Here is a 23,635-nt window from a genome sequence, read left to right as displayed (position 1 = left end):
AAAAGTTATAATATATTACTTGATCAAAATGACACAAAGAACAAATAATAAACATAATAATAAAAGAAAAACAAATATTCAAATTAAAATATATTTTAAATGTTTGTTTACTTCAATTTTTTTAAATTATAATAAATCTCTTTTTTATACATTAATAAAAGTTATAATACATCACTTGATCAAAATGACACAAAGAACAAATAATAAACATAATAATAAAATTTTGACATAGATTTTGTATCTTTTGAACTTCAATATATGTTGGATAGTGACGAAAAAATATTCATAGCAATTACATTAAATTTTTATATTGTAGTAAATAAAATTTATTTATACAATTAAAGTGAAAAAAATTACAGTATGATTAATAGTGAGTTATAAAATAACAAATAATTAGATAGAATATATCGAAATATTATTCTACATGATGAAAATAAACAATAAATAAAAATATTAAAAAACTAACAAATGTGTGTTTTAGAAATAATTTGAGAGACTATCGAAAGAAATCGCACAAAGGAAATCAAATGTATAATTAAGGTATGATAAAATGAAAAATACCTTAGAGAACTAATTATTAAATTACGTTTGAAGTGGTTAAAATTAAATAGAAATATCATTAGTGACCAAAAAATTTGTCATTAAATTACAAATAAATTAGTAATTAAATTGGTCACTAAATCAAGTATCGATTCGATCATTGAATCAGTCACTAATTTAGTCATTGATTCAGACAATAAATCAACTACTACCACCAATGACGAAAAATAATGACTGATATGGGTTACTAACTAAATCAGTCACCATTTCATGTTTTTTTTGTAGTGAATTATCATATACTATTCCTAAATATCATTATATATATATATATATATAAAATTTTAACCACTTCAAACAGAATTTAAAGTGAAAAAATTACATTATGATTAATAATGAGTTATAAAATAAAAAATAATTAGATAGAATATATCGAAATATTATTCTACATGATAAAAATAAAAACAATAAATAAAAATATTAAAAAACTAACAAATGTGTGTTTTAGAAATAATTTGAGAGACTATCGAAAAAAATCACACAAAGAAAATCAAATGTATAACTAAGGTATGATAAGACGAAAAATATCTTAGAGAACTAAGAAAACTTTTCAAATATCAACATGTATACTTAATGGTTGAAAAATAACAAAAATTATTTTAATGAAACAAAAGAGTTCTTCAAATTAAATAAAAATTAATAATAATAATAATAAGTAAAGAATTTTTTTTATATTACCTTAAATTGAGAGTATAAACATTCTCATGTGAAAGGAAAATTTATAATAAATAAAAATATTAAAAAATAATATAAATATTCAAATGTGAGGCATAATATTTTTTTTTTTTATTAACATACATCATTTTAACATAATTACATAAAGGTTATGATAAGATAAAAAATATATTGGAGATGAGAATGACTTTCATGACAAATGAAATAATTAAAAGAAAAAAAAATAGAAAAAAAATATATATATATATAGGAGTGACTTGATTAATTGTGAATATTTTAATAATTTAAACGAGAATGGAGATATGGCGGGAACGGGTATTATGGCGGGTATATGTACATCCCCATACCCATCCCCATATCCAACTGAAAAAGTCGGGGATTCCCCATACCCATACCCATACCCATACCCAGTCAATGCGGGGATTCCCCGTCAAAACGGGGACGGGTTCGGACAATACCCACGGGGACGGGTTTATTTGCCATCTCTAATGGTAATGGTAGTAAAATCATGAAGAGGGAGAATACAAGGATGCAACAATCAATCACCAAATTAATTCATAAAGATAAAAAATAAAAAATAAAAACTCCTATTAACTCATATGTTATTGTATTCCCAATAAAAGAATTAGAAAGAGGTTTGAGGTGTTTCCATTAAAATGAATTATGAAGTGAATTGAGTTATTTCCATTAAAAAATCATGAAACGAATCAAATAATGATAATAGCTATTGCTAACTGAAAACAAATTCATGACATTACAACAATCTCAAAATACAGACTAAAATGATATATGTTTGGACATATTTTTATAAGATAAAAATTTGCTGTTTTAGAGAGGAAAGGGAAAAAATTGCTTGTGGAGTTGGTAGAATAGAAAAATGTTCTCAAATGGTGCTGTTTTAAAAAAAATAAATCAAAAGAACTATTTGGACATTATTTTTTTAATTAGTACTTTTAGTGATTTATGGTGGCAATTCAGTATTTGGAGCTTTTGAGGATGGAAAAAGAAGTTTTGGATTCTTTAGGATGTGAATTGGATTATGGTAAAGTGAAATTTTCTCTTCTATTTGGTTGATCTGGTAATGAAAATCTTATTGTAAATTATTTTTCAGGACTTCACTAAATATCAAATTATTGTACTTCCTCAAAATTTACACTAACCATATTTATTATTTTTTATAGTTACATAGTTATATATATATATATATATATATATATATATATATATATATATATATATATATATATAATAATCGATTGTGGATATTTTTATTTACTAAATTACTATAGCACATGTCTATATAATCCATTATACATTTCATAATTGATTAAGTCAAAATTCTTAACATTTTTTTTTTCAAGGACATGATTCATTATTGTTTCTACCTGGTCGATTGTGTCATTTTTAAAATCATAATGTTTAATATATGATGTATTTTTTTATATTTATTTTTTTAAAGGAAACTTTGATAATTACTAGAATTATATGATTATAATCTATATTTTATTCTTTTAAATCAATCATAATTATTTTCAAAAACTATGTTCTATTTTTTTTTCCTTTATTACGTTTTACTCTAATTCTCCTTTTATTTTTCATTTCTATTTTATTTTCGTTGCAAAACTCATAAAGTAGAGTTTTTAATTTATATTTTATGAATCTTATCATATTACGTAATTTATATTTTCTTATGTAAGTTTCTTACAAGACTTCATTACGATAGACGATTTGCACTTTAACCTAAAATTAGTTATTATGAAATATGTCTAAGAAACAAATATTGTTTTTCATACAAAAATATATTTCTTTTTAATTCTTATGACTCAAAATCTTAAATTTATTGTTATATCAACAATTATATCGAAAAATTCTACAAAATTCAGCATTTTAAAAAACTTGTGGAGAAGTTTAGTCAAACTTTGATTCATTGGAGATATCTAGGTCACAACTAAAACTCTAAACAAACGTGTTTCGAGTGATTTTTGGTTTATTCGAGAGAAGAATAAGGACAACATTCTGTAAACCAAAACATGATATTCACTTTTGTTAAAAGTTATAGATTTTTTTTTTTGAATAGATAATTAAAATATGTTTTTAGTTCCTAATTAGACATGAAATTGGAATTCATAATTGTTTCAAATTTTGATATATTTTAATCTCAAAATTTCAAAATTGGATAGATATAATTATTTTAACTCAACGACGTTAAAGTTTTCATATATATAAACGGCGTTCCAGACTGACATTTAAACTAGAACATGTCAGATGGTATAAACAATTCAAACGTCAGCTTGAAACCTCATTTGACATGTTATCGCAGTTGGATTATAAAGACTATATCTATTAACTTTTAAAACTTAAGACCAAATTATATCAAAGTTTGAAATAAAAATAAATTTCAATCTTACATCAGGATTTAGAGACTAAAACATATTTAATGATTCTATTTATTTATGATATGATGAAAACGATGCAAGAGACCAAGAAAATAAAGACAAGAGAAAAGGATGTCACAGGCATTACCTACCTCGCATTAAGCTCTGTGACCAACTTCAAATACACTTCACTGAACAAATGATTAGCGCCAGAGGTTTTTTCTAACATCTCAACTTGGCAGATACCAATGCTCCAACTGAAGTTTCACACCCTTCAAAATATCCATCACTTGCAAAACCCACATTTCTTAGCAGGCCAATGCAGAATCCATCGTGCAACAGTTTTGACAGCAGAAGAAATTTATATGCTAAAATAAGAAAACGTTGCAGAAGATTTATATGTACCATTCTATATAAACAAATACCACATTTGTTCTTTCAATGGTACAAGGTAAGAGGTTTATCTGACATGCATAATTCCAACTACAGTGCATAGCCCTCCGAAGAGAAAACAGATGCCTGTGACAAACAACTAAAAAGAATCCATCCTATGCTAACTTAAGAGATAAATATTAAAACACCATGAGACTTTGACAATGTCACATTGGACCTAAAACTCCAGCACCACCACCAACCATCACATGTATATATTCCACACTTCTCAAAAGTAACTGACGCAAGAATAAATTCAATGAATGTATTAAGTTTGCAAGGAAGAAAAAAAAAAAGGGTTGGTCTGAACAAACCTATTCTCAATACCCCCAACTATATAATTTTTCTCTTTTAAAAGTTCCTCATTCCAGCCTTGTCCCCTGTCTCTGTTCAGGAAGAAAAAGGTAGGGACAAAGGGTGAGGAGGAAAAACCACCACAGTGCTAACCAGCAAGAATTGTTAGCCTATTCTTTCATAGCTTGCATGGAATGAGACATGTACTGGAACATATTCCCAGCAATCAATAGCTGGAGGACCACAATACTCATCATCTACACCATCAACCGCCGACGACGACAACTTTCAGCGACCAGTCTTTGCGCGTTTCATTCCACTGGAGTTGAATGGAGACACACTGCCACTTGGCCCTGGACTCTCTTCTCTGAAATTTGAATTCAGCATAGCAAGTTCACGCAACTGCTGCCTCTTGATGTAGTCCTGTGACTCCTCCTGCATTTTTCAAACGTTCACATCCATCATAAAATCAAAATTTAACCACTGAGATGAAACACCAAACTAGTAGTCCAAATTACAAGTTAAGAACAGAAGAAAAAAGGTATCTTTATGCTCTCTGTTTGGAAAAGTGAAGTTGAACAAACAGTTGGTACACTCTGCATAACAGATAAAGATATAGTGACTGAGCATACCACAGGCTTGAGCAGTTCTTCGATAATTTCCTGAGCCTGTCTCAGCCTTATTTCAACAACATTGGCAGGTAAGTCAGCCTCAATCAAAATGTGCAGTGGTTCATTGAGATGCTCATAGCCTGGTCTTCCTCTTAATTTCTCCTCCTTAAAAATGAAAAATAAAAAGCAATATCAGTTGATACAATACATGTATGATTGAGTATATAGATCATTCAAGAGTGCATTGCAAATAAAATCTAGAAAACTATGTTATCTTCATTACCTTGTCTGGGTCCTTTATTGATCCTTTCCCCCTAATATACACGCGACAACCAGTAGTAGCTTCCACACGTTTCAAAGAATTGCCTCTAGGCCCCAGAAGCCTTCCAACAAAATTGAACTGATGCAATAATGACCAATATACTTGTATTAGTTAAACATGGTAGATATTTCAGTTCCAGAAAAGATAAAAACAGCTGTCTGATTATGTTATCAGGTATGAGTTTGTATAATAGGCCTTTGTATAAAAGCTTACATTGGGATATGTATCTACCGGAATTTCCAAGCGCAATATCCTCTTAACAGTGAATGAACTAGGACTTGCAGGTGCACTTTGCCAGTCCATTGTCATTCCAGGGGGTCCACACAACCTCTGTTTTTTACAGAGAAAGCAATGTTGATTATAGAAGTTACAAATGACCATGTTAAACAACAAAATCAAAAGATAATTTTTTTCGTTATAAAAACATAAATCAATAAGCAGCTAGCATTTTCAATCTCATGATGAACCAACGAATCAGGAAATTCTACAAGTTTGAATGAATGAGGGAATCAAAGAGATGAAAATGCAGAAAAGGCACTAAAGAAGCAGCTGTCAAAATTTTCTGCTAGTCACATAGTATAATACTTTGCTATCATGAATAATAACACAAATACAGGATCACTCAGATTTTTTGTTGGATTTCATAAAGCAAGGAAGACACCATCATCAAACTGTTAGCATTACAAATTATTGGTTGAAGAGAAGACTCAATCCCTTAGTTTGCTTGAATCATATTCAAACAGAGTCTAAGGTTACATATCAAGCATTGATTCACTGGTATATACCAATCTTACATCATGTAAAAACTTGCATCCCATTTTTATGCAAGTTTATGCCTTGTCTAGAGTGTTAACATGAACATCTAATTCCAAAACACATAAAAACATATAAGAACAGCTTATATGTATGATAGACATGTACCAACACACAATACAAGAAGATCATCATCATTAAATGACAAAACACCATCATCATGGGACAAAGCAGGCATTGATGCGATTCAGTGAGTTATGTGACTAACGTCAAATATTGACACATGAAATATTGAACAATAAGCTAATGCCAATATTTAACACAGATCTTTGAATCGGATTACATCATCAATTGAATGCCTTAGTTCCTACATGGGTGGGAATTACCTCTTTTCTTCAGGACCTCAATCATAGAGTAAGGGTGTACTTAGAATTAGGGTATCATATGATATGGCATAAGCGAGTGGGTAAGAGTTTAGGAGAATTTATAAAATAGTTTATGATATGTCCATTCGATTATCTCAATATGCTCTTCAGGATAGCTTGTAGAAATTACTTACAACTTAAATGAATTTTTTTAAGCCAATTTCCTCTTCAAATAAAGAAGTAACTTCTATGCAAGTGATTACTAGAATTGTTTACCTAAATCCATCCTAGATGTGGTGTATAAGCACTTAAGTCCTATATGGGTAAAATTCTCCAAAATCAGTCATAGGAGAACAAAATCAAGGAGGTAAAATGAATTGAGTTTTTCGCATAAGCCAAAGGCAATTTATGCACTTAACTTTTGTAGAAGCTCTTTCATTTAACTTCTCCACAAGCTAAAGCACATAAAGCTTTTTTCTTCGCATCACCTTTGAAAGCTATGGCATTTTTTGAAGGTGAATCTTTTATTTGGATGGTGGTACATAACAGGATAGGATTAATATGAATTATTTGTTACAGAACTGCAACCCTCACAAAACTCTATATATCCCAAACTCTATATACTCTGACTATGAGAAAAACAGACTTCAATTTCTGTGGGGTCAACCGAAGTGGAAGCTTTTTGGTATTTATGGTCAATTTAGGTTTGTACACTTGTCTGAAACATTCTCTATTTTCTAACTGTAGATCCTTGAGAGATTTAAGGAGGCAAGGGTCTTTGGCAACATGCAATGTTTACTGCTATTTGGTGCCTATATGGAAGAGGATGAATGTCAAAATTTTCATTGGTAGTTACTTGCATTGTCGTATTTTATGGGATAAATAGGTTTTCTTAAATTTTTTTAGCAGATGGATAATTTAGAGGAGTGCACCTTGGGTGGATATTTCAATAGAGCTTAAATGAAATGATTCCTTGATCTTCTCCAATCTCTTTTTGGAGGACATGGTAACATCCACTCTGGTACTCACACATGTACACACACTTGATTGCTTTTGATGCTGAATTCAAGGAATGGATGATGAATATTTTCAAAAATTCCTAAAGTTAGGAATTAGACTAAACAAACATTGTAGGCATTTATATTAGCTAGTTACTACATAGTATCCAAATGCTTATCGACACATATGTATGATATACTCAAATAATATAAGGAAAAAAGTTTAGGATGTAAAGTTCAGATGCTACAATTGATAATTTAAATGCAGTCACCTCCTGCTGAAGGCTATTCCATCCACCCAAACCAGTCCCACTGACATTGGACATAAGGTTTGAAGAAGCCATAGGACTAGGGCTTCTATGCCGAAGTCTATCGAAGTCACCAAAACCTTGGTTGGATAACATTCCAGAGACTCTTAATATTTCTGCACATGAAAAATAATTTAAATGAGAAACCAATGCATAGTGTCAAAAATCAAGACACAGTCAGTGATGAATTATCTCAGAAAATATTTCATTCAAATGTGGACATCATTTGCAGTAAACCGTATCACAGAAAGACCAAAGGAAGCAAATCGACAAGCCTTAAACATTTGGAAGGAAGTCTAGCGAAGTCAACAGTCCCAATGTTAATGGCACCAGCATTCTACACGCTATTTACAAACCAAGCTCTTCTCCAAGAGTGAAAAGCCATGCCAAACACTTCAATTCAGACATTTTCAATTCCTTACACTGAGAACACCTTCAAGAGTACATGCTTTGCAAAGATGGGATTTTTACCCAAGTCCGCAAGTAAAAAGAATGCATAATCTGTTCAAATTCAAATTATCCCACGAAAAGATATTCAGGACTATGAAAATCAGAGAAATATTATATCTCGCCATTAAATTAATCACCGGCTGCATAAGCTTAACACTGTGAAGGTACATTTCATCCAACATTCAGACACCATCCAACAGGGGATACATATAACCAAATTTTAATTCAATTTGAATGAGTCTTTTGATAAAAAAAATCAGTATCAAGTGAAGTGCGAAGGGATGGTGCAACCACAATGATGATGGATGACAGGAAGAGGAATCAATGCACGATCAACTCTATCGTTGGTTTCCATTGTCCAAGACTATTGACACAGATAAAAGGTTTGTGACACGATCTGACACACACACATCAAGCATGCTTCAATAAACAAGAAGAGAGCAAAAACAATAAGGGATAGATCCACAAACAACAAAAGACCTTGATTTAGGAGGCGGCTGCATATGGGAAGCGCTTGCATGAAGGGTCCAAGCTTCTGATGTTCTGCCAGCAACTCTGATAGGTACTGACTGCAAAAACAAGAACCACCCTTTGCTTTTGTGAATCAAGAACACACAAATTCATCCAAGGCAAATCAAACAGACAGGGCCAAATCCAAAGGGTGTTCCACCGAGAGTCCAAGATTGTGTCTTTTTCCAGTTTTGATCTCAAAAACATCACAAGAAAAAAAAAAAAAACCAACCCACCTGTCCACGTCTGGATTGCTCCTAATCTGAGGAGAAGCAGCTCTAGCAGGAGAGAAGTTGGGATTGTACAAGCCTGACATGGCTCACTTTTTCTTAGTTTTCCTCAAGGATTGGAAGAAAAAAACCACCAGCCCCCAAAAAAAAGTTGAAAAAGAAGGTTTAGTTGGTGTAGTTCTTGCAGAAGAAAAAGGGGATACAGAGCACCATCAATTAAGGGGGGTCTGTAATAAGGAGAAAAACGAAAAAGGGTGGACAGTTCTCTCTGAATTTTACACAAAAGGAAGCAACAAATAATTATTTATTTATTTCCTTTTTCTTTCTATTCTCTCTCTGTCTTAGTCTTAATATTTCTCTTTTTCTGCCTTTTTTTCTAAACTAATATATTTTCCTTGTCCACAGGCTGCCTTGTAAAAAACAAATACAAAAACAAAAAAGTTGATGACAGTCCTGAAATGGAAGGAGGGATCTTTATAAGGAAACAACAGTATCCAGCTAAAGTCTATGCAGTAAAAGGTTACTAGATTTTGTCTGTGACAGTAAAAGAAAATTCACAGCGACCAAGGCAGTGAAGTGTATTTTTTTCACTCAACGACATACCATACAACTGTATATACAAAAATCTTAAAGTGGAACAGTTTTCATGGTATGAAAGTGAAGTGGTTAAGGTAACGTAGGTTTGATAGGAGTGGAAAAAGGTAAAGGGTATATAGGGTACAACAAAAACAACAAGTTGAGACGCGTGTTAGGCATGCAGAGAATCATAGGTGTAATCTAATCAATCTAATGTTAGTGTTTTGTATGCAAATACTACAAAGAAACTGTAGACTTAACAGTGTTTTGGGAGAAGAGAAAACGCAAAATGTGAATGAATCAATGGCCAACGATAATGATGTTTGCCAACGCGGTCTTAGCTGGACCGTAACACTGCACACTCTCTTACAAATCTACCTCACCATACACACTCAACTACGTCGTTTTGAAGCTCCATCCATCTCAACAACGTCAATCCTTGTTTTTCCACATTATTATTATAATATTAGCATTACATAATGTTACAAAATTCTTGTTCTTCACTTGAATAATGTTATCATTGAATTACGCTTCTATTCTGTTCCCTCTCTATTTTGATTGAACAAACACACACCCTTCTAATTTTCTCATCATTTTTGTTTTTAAGATCCTCATAAGATAGCAATGGTTTCATTAAATTTGACTTTGCATTTATAGTATGTTATGCATCTGCACCTACCTGTAATAAATAACCCTACCTGGTGCTGTTAGAGCCATTTTTGTTGCTCTCATTCATACCATTATTTGACCCTTGGGGAATGAAGATGCTGTGGAATACATTGTCTCTATTCACTATAAGCCATTCCATTTTCTTGTATTTTTTTATTGCATAGTATCAGTTTCCAATCTTTGCATTATGTCTTCTTCCTTCTAATAATTTGGTGAACTTTTTCTAGTGTACGAGTTTTGGAAAACACTCTAAACTTAATTTCTGTTTTACCCTTTTTTTTATTACATTTTCTGGGTCTGGAAAAGGTGTCAAAAAAAAAAACCTTTGACTCCCTTCTACGACGAGTTTCATGTCATAATTCACAATAAATTATTAGGCTGTATGAATGCTTTTTGCTTGAGTATATACTATTTTTACCTACCTTTTTCCTTCTTTTGATAATTTTGCATTTATTTTTCTAGATGTCGTATATGATAAGGATAAATCGATCTATCTAACTACATACAATAAAAAGTTTAAAAGATATCAATGTACCTAATCCAAGGACTTCAAAAGTTCAAATCAAATCCTTCAAAAAAAAAAAGAAATCTTTTTCAATTTTCCTTTTTCTTACAGATGAATTAATAAAAATACCGAAGGGAAGTGTATTAAGATTTTAATATTAAAGATAAAACAAAAGATGGTAGGGGCAGAGTAGGGAAAAGAGGTTGGTGTTGTAAACTATAGAAGTGTCCACAAGCAGAAGAAGACAATGTACAAGGTGGGCCATTGTTTTAACTGAATGCTTCACTGCCTCTGACTCAATTGGCCGTAGGAGAAGAATCCTAAGATGTTTTATGCAATAAAATAGAAAAATACACCATTTTCTTTTGCCCTTTGATTCCTTTCTCCCACAGGGCATGTGTGTGTTTCAGTCTTTCTCAAAAAAACCAAAGTAAAAAAAATAATTCACAATATTGTATTTTCTTAGTAAGGGTGGCAAGAAAAAATTCATGGACTTTTTAGTTAAAGGGGAAAAGAATATTTCTTTGTTATTTTTGGTAATAAATAGTAGTAGGGAGGGGATGGTCCATTGGTCCCAACTTCATCAGGCAAATTGACACACTTAAATAAATTTTCCTTTTTCTTTTTATGCATTTATACTGTCTATTTATTTATTTATTTATTTATTAGTTTTTTGGTTTGAGAAATTGAAGTGAAAAGTAATATATTTTGGAAGTGAATTAGAAAGATAGGAGATAATAGAAGAGAGTGAGAGTGAGAAACAATGATCCCAACTAACAATAGACTTTTTGTTTGAGAAATAATAGGATGAGTGAAGAAAAAGTGGCTAAACAAAGTTTGGGTTCAGAATAGTCTGACAAGATTCGGACAGGTCATGTCTTCCCAATTGAATAGGTTGTGGTCAGGAGTAACATCAGTACTAAAAAATATTAACAGCTTAGTAAAAACTAACATTTTTCATTCTTGTCTTTGTTTTTCAGTTTATTTATAATTTCAAATTTTGGTTTTTCTTCTATTAGTATAAAACTATTCTCGGATGGCATGTTGCTTTATGTTTTGTTTACATTAATAAAAAAGTAAAAATTGATTAACAATTTGATTTTTATATTTAAGGTTATGGTTTATTTTCATTTTTATATTTTTTACTTAATTAATTTTTATTATATGATAAATATAATTAATTTAGTCTTTTGTGTTAAATATAAGAAAATGATAAAATAAGACTGCGTTTATTACTATTTTTAAAACTTTATCCGGCAAAATAATTGCAATAATTAGCAAAATATTATTCTGCCTTTTGTTTTATTATTTATTTTTAAGATTTAAAATAATGTTTTAATAAAAACAATATTTTAATGCTTTTGTGACCAAACAGATAAATTAAGAAAAATTATGCAAAAAAATGTGACAACAACTTTGTGATTATTAAATTTGGATTTGGATTTGAAAATGAATTTGAGGGAGTAGAAACACTGATTTTAAAGAAAAGATAAATAAAAGTAAAATTATTTATTTATATTATGGAAAAATATGTGAGAAGTGAAGGAATAAGAGTCTTGTGAGTGATGTGATTAGTTTGATAGGTTAAAAAGAATATAATTAAAAATTTGTAAAATAAGTTTTATCATTCTGTCTAAAAAAAATTTTAAAATAAAATGGTTATTTTAAATTATTATTATTATTTTAGGGATTCTTCTTCTTTCTCGGTTTCTACTTCTTTTACAGCATAGAACTTCCAATGAAAGATCACCATAAAAGTTCCATCACCACAATGAGGAGAAACTATTTTGTATAAAAAAAGGAATGAGAAGAATCAATTTTTCATTCACATGCACCACAAAAAATTGATTGTCTGTGAAAGGAGAGCGAGGAAAATCATTATTTGTCCAGATATGAACATTAAGAGTGGATCTCCCACAAAATTACTTTAAGAAATCTCACCAACAACTACAGCAAACTCACACGTCTTTACTCAGTCTCAGATCTTTGCACACCTTTACACTACACACCATCATAGAGTCTGTGCACCGACCTTCTTTACAAATCAACTAGAGACAACACAACAACCACAATACAGAATGAAAACAACACGTCATTTTACACGCCTTCACCCAGTCTTAAATCTGGGCACACCTTCGCATAACTTTACACACCATCACAGAGTCTGCGCACCGACCTTCTTCACAAGCCAACTAGAGACAATGCAACACTACAATACAGAGTGAAAACAACAAGTCACACACACCTTCATCTAGATCTCAGATCTTTACACACATTCATACAATTTTACACACCATCAGAGATACTATGCACCGACCTTCTTCACAAACCAACTAGAGACAACACAACAATCACAACACAGAGTGAAAATAACAAGTCATTTCACACACCTTTGCATAACTTTACATACCATCACAGAGTCTGCGCACCGACCTTCTTCACAAGCCAACTAGAGACAACGCAACACCACAATACAGAGTGAAAACAACAAGTCACACACATTCACCCAAATCTTAGATTTTTGCACAGCTTTTACAAAACTTTATACACCATCATAAAGTCTGCGCACCGACCTTCTGCACAAATCAACTCAAGACAACACAACAACTACAATACAGAGTGAAAACAACAACTCAGTAAAACCTAACATTTTTTCATTCTTGTATTTTTTTTTATTTATAATTTCAAATTTTAGTTTTTTCTTCTATTAATAAAAAACTACTTTTGATCATTATCATAAGGCATGTTACTTTAAGTTTTGTTTAGATTAATGAATAAAGAATTGATTCATAATTGAACTTTTATATCTAAGGCTATTGTTTATTTGTTATTTTTTTATTCGATTAATTTTATTTATATGATAAATATAATCAATTTAGTCTTTTGTGTTAAAGTAAAAAATGTCTGACATCTCCAAATGGTATTACTGTCATTGTAAAAGAAGAGTCAAATTAGTATCATTTAAGAAAATATTAAAACTCAAATAAATAAAAAATAATATAGAGAAGAAACTGTCTAATAAATCTACATATACAAACCAAATAAAGAAAGAGTCATGGAATTCTTTAAATTAAGTAAAGTGAGTGGAAAATAAAGTTTTTAGACTGAAAAAAGAATGTCTGAAAAGTGATAGAAAAATTTAGAATAAATTTAATTGACATCATAGAAAAAATTTGGTTGTATATTATTATCTTTAAAAATAATTTATAAATAATTTAATGTAAACAATAAATTTTAAAAAATGTAAATCGAAGTTAAAATTGAATTTAAATTAAAATAAAAAATTATTATAAATCTTTGATGAACAAAAAAAACATATGTTATAATAAAAATATATTTAGCTAAATTGTTAAAATTTAAATAAATTAATTTCATTTTGTTTACTATTTTTTTAACATAAAACATATATTAAGTATCAATTTAGCTGATTTTCAAAAGGTTCTTTCTACAATGGATTTCTGATTTAATGATAAGGGTAATTTTTTTATTTTTTTCTGATTATATATAAAATAAAAGTTAAAAATATTATCTTATTTTCTTATTAGGCTTTGATATCTTCACTATTTCTCCCTGATCATGTTTCTTGGAAACAAGTAATACATAACATTAATTTACAGCCTACCAAAAATTCTTGCTAGTCTCAAATACAATTAGATAAGTAACCTGAATCAGTAAAATTTAATTCAATGATTTTCCTTAACAAAAACGAGAAAAAATAAAACAACTCTTCATCTTTTTACTTTCCAACTCATTTTAATGAAATTTTTGGTTAGTGTCACTAAAAATAAAATAAAATAACATATTTCTTCTTTTCTTTTCTTTTCTTGGTAACTGTAAGTGCATACCATATTATGAAGAACTAACATTATTCTGAGCCAACTCAAACTTAAATCTATAATGTTCAATCTAATTAACTTTACTCCATTTAGTGATTCGACCAAAATTGACCCAATTAATTTTAGTTTTAATACCATGCATGATTAAAAAGTTAACAAATTTGCCCTAAGTAACAATTTATAATGGAATGATGATGTACCAAACTTTTACATGATCAATTAATGTAGTTTAATTATTTTAAATAATACATACGCCAAGAAAATTATAAAATAAATAAAACATATATTTTTAATCTTTATAACTTACTCTACTTTTAACATTTGCTCTTTACACAAGGGATTGATTGTAAGTTAACTTTATTAATTTCTTCAGATAAGAAAATGATAAAACAAGACTGACTGCGGTTATTACAACTTTTAAAACTTTATCCGGCGTAAATTTGCAATAAATAGCAAAATATTACTCTGCCTTTTATTTTGTTATTTATTTTCAAAATTAAAAAAAAATGTTTTAATACCAAACCAAATAAAATAAGAAAAACTATGGAAAAAATGTGACAATCGGTGATTACTAAATTTGGATTTGGATTTTAAGGTGAATTTGAGAGATTATAAACACCAATTTAAAAAATAAATAAAATAAATGAAAGTAAAATTGTCTATATTATGAAAAAATATGTGAGAAGTGAAGGCATAAGAAATTTGTGAGTGATGTAATTAGTTTGATAGGTTAAAAAAATAATTAATAAAATTTAAAGACAAGTTTTACATGTCTAAAAAATAGTTTGAAATAAAATGTTTTAATTGATAAAATTATATTAAAATAAAATAAGATCATTATCATTATTATTTTAGGGATTTCTTCTTCTTTTTCGGTCTCTTCTTCTTTTTAAAGTATAGAAATCGTAAGAAAAAATCATCATAAGAGTTCTACCACCACAATGAGAATAAACCATTCTTTATAAAACAAGGATGAGAAAAATCAATTCTCCACTCACATGCAATACAAAAAACCAATTGTATGTGAGAAGAGAGTGAGGAAAATCATTTATCGTTCATATATGACCATTATGAGTCGATTATCCCTTAGGATTACTTTAGGAAATCTTGCCAACAACTGCAGCAAAGTCATGCACTTTCACTCAGTCTCAGATCTTTGCACACCTTCACTCAATTTTACCCACCATCACAGAGCCTGTGCACTGACCTTCTTCACGAATCAACTAGAGACAACACAACAACCACAATACAGAGTAAAAACAACACGTCACATATCTTCACCCAGATCTCACATCTTTGCACACATTCGCACAATTTTACACACCATTGTAGAGCATGCGTACCGACCTTCTTCACAAACCAACTACAAACAACACAACAACCATAATACAAAGTGAAGATAACATGTCACGTCACACACCTTCACCCAGTCTCAGATCTGGGCACACCTTCGCATAACTTTACACTCCACCAAAGAGTCTGCGCACCGACCTTCTTCACAAGCCAACTAATGACAACACAACACCACAATACAGAGTGAAAACAATATGTCACACACATTCACCCAAATCTCATATTTTTTTCACAGTTTTGCACAACTTTACACACCATCATAAAGTATGCGCATGTCCTTCTTCACAGACCAACTAAAGACAACACAACAACCACAATACAAAGTGAAAACAACAGCTCAATAAAATCTAGCATTTTTTCATTATTGTATTTGTTTTGTTTTTTGTTTATTTGTAATTTCAAAAATTGGGTTTTCTTCTATTAGTAAAAAACTATTTTTGATAATCACAATTAATTCTTAGAAGACATGTTGCTTTAGGTTTTGTTTAGATTAATGAAAAAACAATTGATTCATAATTTAATTTGTATATCTAAGGTTATGGGTTATTTTTATTTCTATATTTTTAATTCGATTAATTTTCATTATATGATAAATAAATATAATCAATTTAGTTTTTGTGTTAAAGTTCATGCTCTGACGTCTCCAAGTGGTGTATCAATGTCCATAGAACTTTCAAAACGGGTAACTCGGCTCGACTCGGTTCGACCCACCACGGATTGATGATTTAGTGAGCCAACCCAACCCGGCTTACTTTTTAGCGAGCCAAAAAAATTCAAACCCGGTCCGACCCACCACGGGTTGGCGGGTTAAACGAATTGGCTCACAGGTTCACTTAATTAAAAAAAAATTATTTTTTTATTTTTTTCCAGTCAAAACTAAATTGTAATTCTAATTAAAGTCTAAATAAACTTTAATATAATTCAAATACAAACCAAAATAAAAGAAATACAAATTATTTATGTGTTGGATAAAAAAACATCGTAACATGACCCAACTGTAAAGTTCAACTTAATAAAAAAATATATAAACACTTGTGTGACCCTTTTATTTACGGGTTGGTAAGCCAACCCGGTTCAGCACGGGTTCAACCCGGATGAGTCGGGTTCTAAATGAGTCGGGTCAAAAATCAAACCATATTGAAATTTGTAAAAAAATTTCAACCCAAGTCGGTCCGAACCCGTGGTGAGCCGGGTTGACTCGTGGGTTCCAACCCATCTTGACAACTCTAACTGTCCAATGAAAAGATTGAATTAGTACTATTTAAGAAAATATTAAAACTCAAATGAATAAAAAATAATATAAGGATAAACTGACTAATACATCTTCATATACAAAGTAAATTAAAAATAATTATGGAATTCTTTAAATTAAAAAAAAAAGTGACTGAAAATAAAGTTTTTAGACTGAAAAAATAATGAATGAAAAGTGATAGAAAAATTTAGAATAAATTTAGTTGACATGATAAAATAAATTTGGTTGTATATTAATATCTTTAAAAATAGTTTATAAAATAATTTAATGTAAACAATAAATTTTAGAAAATGTAAATTGAATTTAAATTAAAATAAAAAATTATTATAAAGTTTTGATTAGGGATGTCAACGGGGCGGGTAGGGTACGGGTAGTAGCTCCCCCGTACCCTACCCGCTGGATAAATATTTGCCCCATACCTGTACCCATATCCGTCGGGTATCCGTTATGCGGGTAACCGTCTATTTTTTTCATATTGACGGGTATCCGCGGGTATTTACAAAAATATTTTAAAAAATAAATATTTAACCATAATTAGTGCTTAGATCAACAAGTCTCCTTTCTCTGATTGATTCTTGAAAAACAAACAAATAAAAAATCACTACCAATTTATATTGTAATTTATTTTTGAATAAAATATTAAAGAAATTACTAACTTCATCAATGTCCACCTCTTGCAACATTGTATAAAGTTTCATGTTGTCCAATTTTAATCTAGAAGAGCCTTAAAACATAAGAAGTTCAGTAAAAATTTCTAACAATCACTTAATTAAAATATCTAAGTAAAAGTGTTAATTTCATTACCTTCCATGTTGGTCCATAACCAGTCTTAGAGACACATCAATACCTTCACAGTATATGGAAGTAATTTACTCATTTGTGGGGTAAGAATCTGACCACCATTATTGAATGAAGACTCATAATGTTGTTTACTAATATATATATATATATATATATATATATATATATATAAGGTAAAGTTTAGCGGGTACGGGTATCCACGGGTACGGATACTATGATACTCGTACCCGTCCCGTTAACATGCGGGTATCAAAAATACCCATACCCACGGGTAGCGGGTATCCATTTTTAATATCCATTTTTGACCCGTTGCAGGATTTTATCCGCAGATACCCGCGGGTACGAATTTTTTTGACATCCATAGTTTTGATAAATAAATAAAATATGTTATAATGATAAGGTTAATTTTTTAATTTTTTTTCTGATTATATACAAAATAAAAGTTTTAAAAATTATCTTATTTTTGTATTAAGCTTTGATATCTTCACTATTTCTCCCTGATCATGTTTTTTGGAAACAAGTAATACATAACATTAACTACAGCCTACCAGAAACTCTTGCTAGTCTAGGTAAGTAACCTGCATAAGTAAAAGTTAATTGAATGATTATCGTAAACAACTCTTCATCTTTCTACTTTCCAATTCATTCTAATGAAATTATTGGTTAGTGTCACTAAAAATAAAATAAAATATTTCTTCTCTTTTTTCTTGATAATTGTAAGTGCATACCATATTATGAACAATTAAAATTATTCTTAGTCAACTCAAACTCAATTTTAGAATGTTCTAAACCTAATAAACTCCATTTGGTTAATTTTAGTCTGTTAATTTTAGTTTTAATACCATGCATGATTAAAAAGTTAACAAATTTTCCCTAAGTAACCATTTATGATGGAATAATGATATACCAAACTTTTACATTATCAATATAATCTAGTTTAATTGTTTTAAATAGTATATTACAAAATAAATAAAACATATATTTTTAATCTTTATAACTTACTTTATTTTTTTGCATTTTGTAATATCTCATTTAATAGCTTTTAAACTACTAGATAAAGCATTATATAGTGATAACCCAAAGCAAATAGCATGGAAGTTAAGTATAATCTTATGCAGTCATCCAAAAATGAGTAATGACTATACTATATGTACAAGACCTCTAGAAGAAAGGGAAGGTAAATTCTAACCACTTACTACAAAACACACCTATCTACAAGGACCTCTGGATACTACTGCTCAGTCCTACTATCAACCTGCAGCCTCCTCTGCTCACACATTTAAGTGATCATTGCAAAGAATAAAACAAAGGGTAGACAAACATAAAACACCTAGGGTAAGCTAATAATGATTTAAAGAAGGTAACATTAGAGTGAGAGCATAATAACAATCAATTATCACATCAGACCTCTTGGTGACTTGCACCGGTGTATGATTCCCAAACTCTGCAGAGTTTGGCCTCAAGGGGTTATCACCCAATCATCACACCAGGTAAGTCTCCTTCACACCAAAGACTTGATCGAGTCCAATGGCTAAGACCTCCTGCTACTCCTCACAACATAACACATTATACTTTATATGAGCCTTAATGGTTATTGGAGCGTCAGGATACCAACCAAAATTGAGTCCTTATGTCTTTGTATACCCTACCTCATCCACACTTAGAATTTCTCCACGAAATTCCTCCATAATTCACATACAACATGTCCATATTCACCCAATCTCACTAAAAGCATACCAAGACAGTCAAAATAATCCATTTCAGATCAATTAATGCAATGAAACACATCAAAACAGCAAACACATGAAATATGGCAGCTCAATGCTTAGCCTCAGATCCAATGCTCAACCTCAGCATAAAATTTCGTTCCAGACCTGCAGGGGTCCCAACGCTGGGGCACCGCTCGGTTGACGTTCAGCCTCATTCTTCTTGCATTTTTCGACGCTAGGCACCGCTGGGCTGGCGCTCAGTGCTGATCCTCTCACATTTTTCAAGGCTCAACCTTGAATTTTGAGGCTCATCCTCACACAAGAAAACAACACAGATTATGGTTTTCATTGGGAGATGTTTCACTTGATTTCATGACCCAAATTGGCACCTTCATGGCAGTGTTGTCTAGTTTTCAAAATGGTTTTCCAGCAAAGTGAGATGATACGAATTAGAGCCATGATTCAAGTGTTCATTTTCCAATTCAACCTCAATTCACACAATGCAATCACAATTTCACTTATACCAAATATCAAACAATTCACATTGCATCACACTTCAAACAATCAATTCTGATTACACATAATTACATTCATTGTATCCTCTAATTAAATTCAATTATCAGTTTCCCTTACCTGATTGATTCGTGCGACTACAGTAAAAACCTGAAACCCCCTTCCCATTATCGATGCTCACAAATCAACCTAAAATTATCAGAAACACGATTATAAAACATCATTAGAGCCACTGATCGACATGGAATTTTTACAAGATACGCAAACCTCACATGCGATACAGATTACATCACATGCAGGGTTTTCAAGAAAAGACCGAGAAAAGAGCAGAATTATAACTTACTCAATTCAAGGTTCTGATCAAACAGACTTGGAGATCTCGCCGCAGTGATCACTCTGGCGGTCTTTGATTTCAAAAAGGATGAAAGAATGGTGAGATATTTTAGAGATAAGTTAGAGAGAATGTAGAGAACAAAGTTTTAGAGAGCTAGTATTTTCTAAATAATGAAATCCTTTTATGAAATTTCTATTTATATAAGCGGTTTATTATTAAAATAATAATAATAATAATAATAATAATAATAATAATAATAATAATAGGATCTCATTATTTTAAACACAATCATTCTTTTAAATGTGATGGTTTAGGTTCTCACACATTTGCTTTTTACGCAAAGTATTGATTATACATTGATTTTATTAATATTTTTAAATAAGAAAATGATAAAGCAATATTGCGTTTATTACTATTTTTAAAACTTTATCCAGCAAATTTGCAATAAATAGCAAAATATTATTCTGCCTTTTGTTTTGTTATTTATTTTCATGATTTAAAAAAATATTTTAATAAAAAATATATTTTAATGTTTTAATGACCAAACCAAATAAATTAAGGAAAAATATGTAAAAATGTGACAATTTTGTGATTACTAAATTTGGATTTGGTTTTGAAAATGGATTTCATTGAGTAAAAATAAGTAGGTTTGACAAAAAAGAAAAATAAAGGTAAAGTTGTTTACATAAATGAGAAGTAGGAGAGAAGTGAAGGAAAATGCATAAGAAGATTGTGAGTGATGTGATTAGTCCGATACTATGATGTATCGATACTTCAATTTGGATCACGTATTCATGTTTGACACATATCCGTCTTCGATACTTTAGAATACTTTATTGATACTTATCAGTAAAGTATCTAATTTACAAAGTCGTAGTAAGGTACAAAAAAATATTTGAATAATAATCAATTTTAGTAACAAAAATAATTAGTCACTATATAGTGACCAAATTATGTATCAATTTAAAAACTAAAAATTATTGGCAACTAAAATAGTTCCAAAAAATTATAATTAGTCTCTAAATTGATAATTAAAATAATTTTTATTATGAATTGATTTCTAAATTGATCACTACCATTAACTACCGAGATTTTGACTACCAAAATAATTTGTTTCTAAATTAGTTACTAACATTAGCTACAAAGGTTTCGGCTACCAAAATAATTAGTCTATAAATTGGTTTCTAATTAGGAAATTGATCTCTAACATATTTTTTGTTACTAAAATTGGTCATTATTTCAGAGTTTTCTTATAATGGTACTTTTATGATGACAATAATTTTATTTTTTATGTTGATAACTTTAGTACATATAATTTTAATTTGGATTAATACAATAACAATCATATATTTATTATGTTTTCAAGAATTATTGTACACACTTTTCAATATTCATATATCGCGTATCTATCATGTATCGTGTTCTTTCAAAATAAATGTATCCACGTATCAAATACGTGTCGTATCTAATACACGTATCATATCCGTGTATCATAGGTTCGATATGTTAAAAAAATTAATTGATAAAATTATAAAATAATAGTTTTACCATTGTATCTAGAATATAATTTAAAATAAAATATTGTTAGTGTAAATAATGTAAAAGTAAAATGTGAGTTATTATTTAATATAAAAATATTTTAATTGATGAAATTATATTAAAATAAAATAAGATTACTAAAAGAATAATTTATAAAATCGTAAGATAATAGTTTTATCATTGTATCTAAAAAAATAATTTAAAATAAGATGTTGTTATTGTAGATGATGTTAAAATAAAATATGAGTTATTATTTAATATAAAAATATTTTAATTGGTAAAATTATATTAAAATAAAATAAGATTATTATTATTGTTATTATTATTTCTTCGAGGGACTTCTTCATCTTCATCAATTTCTTCTTCCTTTTTTCACCTTAAAAATTGTAAGAAAATATCATTATAAAGATTGCACCACCACAATGAGGAAAATTGATTCTTTATAAAACAAAAGTGAGGAGAATCAATTATCCACTCACATGCACCATAAAAAATGACTATTTGTGTAAAGAGAGTGAGGAAAATCATTCTTCATCCAAGTATAATAATTAAGAATCAACTTTCTATCTCAATGTTTTGCACACCTTAACACAACTTTACACATCATCATAAAGTCCATGCACATCGACCTTCTTCACAAACAAACTAGAGACAACACATTAACCACATTATTGGGTGAAAATGACCCGTGAAATAGAAGGGTAATTGTGTAATCTCACAAATGATTAACTATCTTTTTTAGCATTTTTATTCACCATAACTTACCAACTTCACACATTCACTCGGTCTTAGAGCTTAGCACACATTTGCACAACTTTACATATCATCATGGAGTATATGCACACTGACCTTCTTCACAAACAAACTAGAACACAACAACCACAATACTGAGTGAAAATGACCTGTGAAACAGAAGGGTAATTGTGTAATCTTACAAATGATGAACTATCTTTTTTAAGCATTTTTCTTCACCATAACTGCACCAACATCACACACCTTCACTCAGTCTCAAAGCTTAGCACGCATTTGCATAACTTTACACATCATCATGAAGTTTATGCACACCGACCTTCTTCATAAACGAACTAGAGACAACATAATAACCACAATACTGAGTGAAAACAACCATGAAATAAAAAGGTAATTGTGTAATCTCACAAATGAAGAAGTGTCTTTTTCAGCATCTTTCTTCACCACAACCATGAACTCCACTCGCTTCCTTCATTCATTTAGGTTTTTGCATATACATTGACTATAAAAAAATGTTCGTTACCTACAACAAAAATATGTATGTAACCCAAAAAATCTATAAAAAATGTAGTTTTACCTACAGATAGATAAAATAGTCAGTTGTAAACATTATATACAAATTTATCTGTATGTAAATTACATATAGATTTATTCGTTAATAATTTCCTACAGATATATCTGTATGTAACTATTTATGAATATATCCGTATGTAATTACTTACAAATATATCATAAAGTGTTTTTCCAGTCGACATCTAAAAAAATACTTCAAAATAAAAATACAAACTTAAAAAATCTAAAAAGAAAAAAAAATTGTTATTATGAAACTTTCTCTTGTAACATCTTTAAAAAAAAACAAATCTATGGTTCTGTAAAAA

At 29.8% G+C, this 23,635-nt stretch overlaps 1 protein-coding gene across 1 annotated transcript; it reads right to left on the bottom strand.

The window, feature by feature from the left end:
• Positions 1 to 4,031: 4,031 nt before the first annotated feature.
• LOC114185405 (KH domain-containing protein At2g38610-like) lies at positions 4,032 to 9,198 on the bottom strand. Its single transcript, XM_028073110.2, has 7 exons — positions 8,927 to 9,198; positions 8,661 to 8,749; positions 7,695 to 7,846; positions 5,520 to 5,636; positions 5,268 to 5,384; positions 5,006 to 5,149; positions 4,032 to 4,808 (listed from the first exon to the last, which is right to left on the bottom strand). The coding sequence occupies exons 1-7, from the start codon at positions 9,004 to 9,006 to the stop codon at positions 4,662 to 4,664; spliced, it is 846 nt and encodes a 281-aa protein (XP_027928911.1). The 5' UTR covers positions 9,007 to 9,198; the 3' UTR covers positions 4,032 to 4,661.
• Between the last annotated feature and the right edge of the window lie 14,437 nt (positions 9,199 to 23,635).

Source organism: Vigna unguiculata, chromosome 5 (assembly GCF_037176805.1).
Source record: "Vigna unguiculata cultivar grain cowpea cultivar isolate G323 ecotype 2 chromosome 5, ASM3717680v1, whole genome shotgun sequence".
NCBI classification, from domain to species: Eukaryota; Viridiplantae; Streptophyta; class Magnoliopsida; order Fabales; family Fabaceae; genus Vigna; species Vigna unguiculata.
Note: the sequence above shows the minus strand (reverse complement) of the source record. Positions and strands in the feature narration are given on the sequence as shown.

What these genes read in the sequence shown, in the direction of transcription:
- LOC114185405 (XM_028073110.2), bottom strand. Translation starts at nt 9,006, where the DNA reads ATGTCAGGCTTGTACAATCCCAACTTCTCTCCTGCTAGAGCTGCTTCT. An exon ending in AGCAATCCAGACGTGGACAG is followed by an intron (nt 8,750 to 8,926) that starts GTGGGTTGGTTT and finishes TTGTTTTTGCAG; the next exon opens with TCAGTACCTATCAGAGTTGC. An exon ending in GGAATAGCCTTCAGCAGGAG is followed by an intron (nt 5,637 to 7,694) that starts GTGACTGCATTT and finishes TGTAAAAAACAG; the next exon opens with AGGTTGTGTGGACCCCCTGG.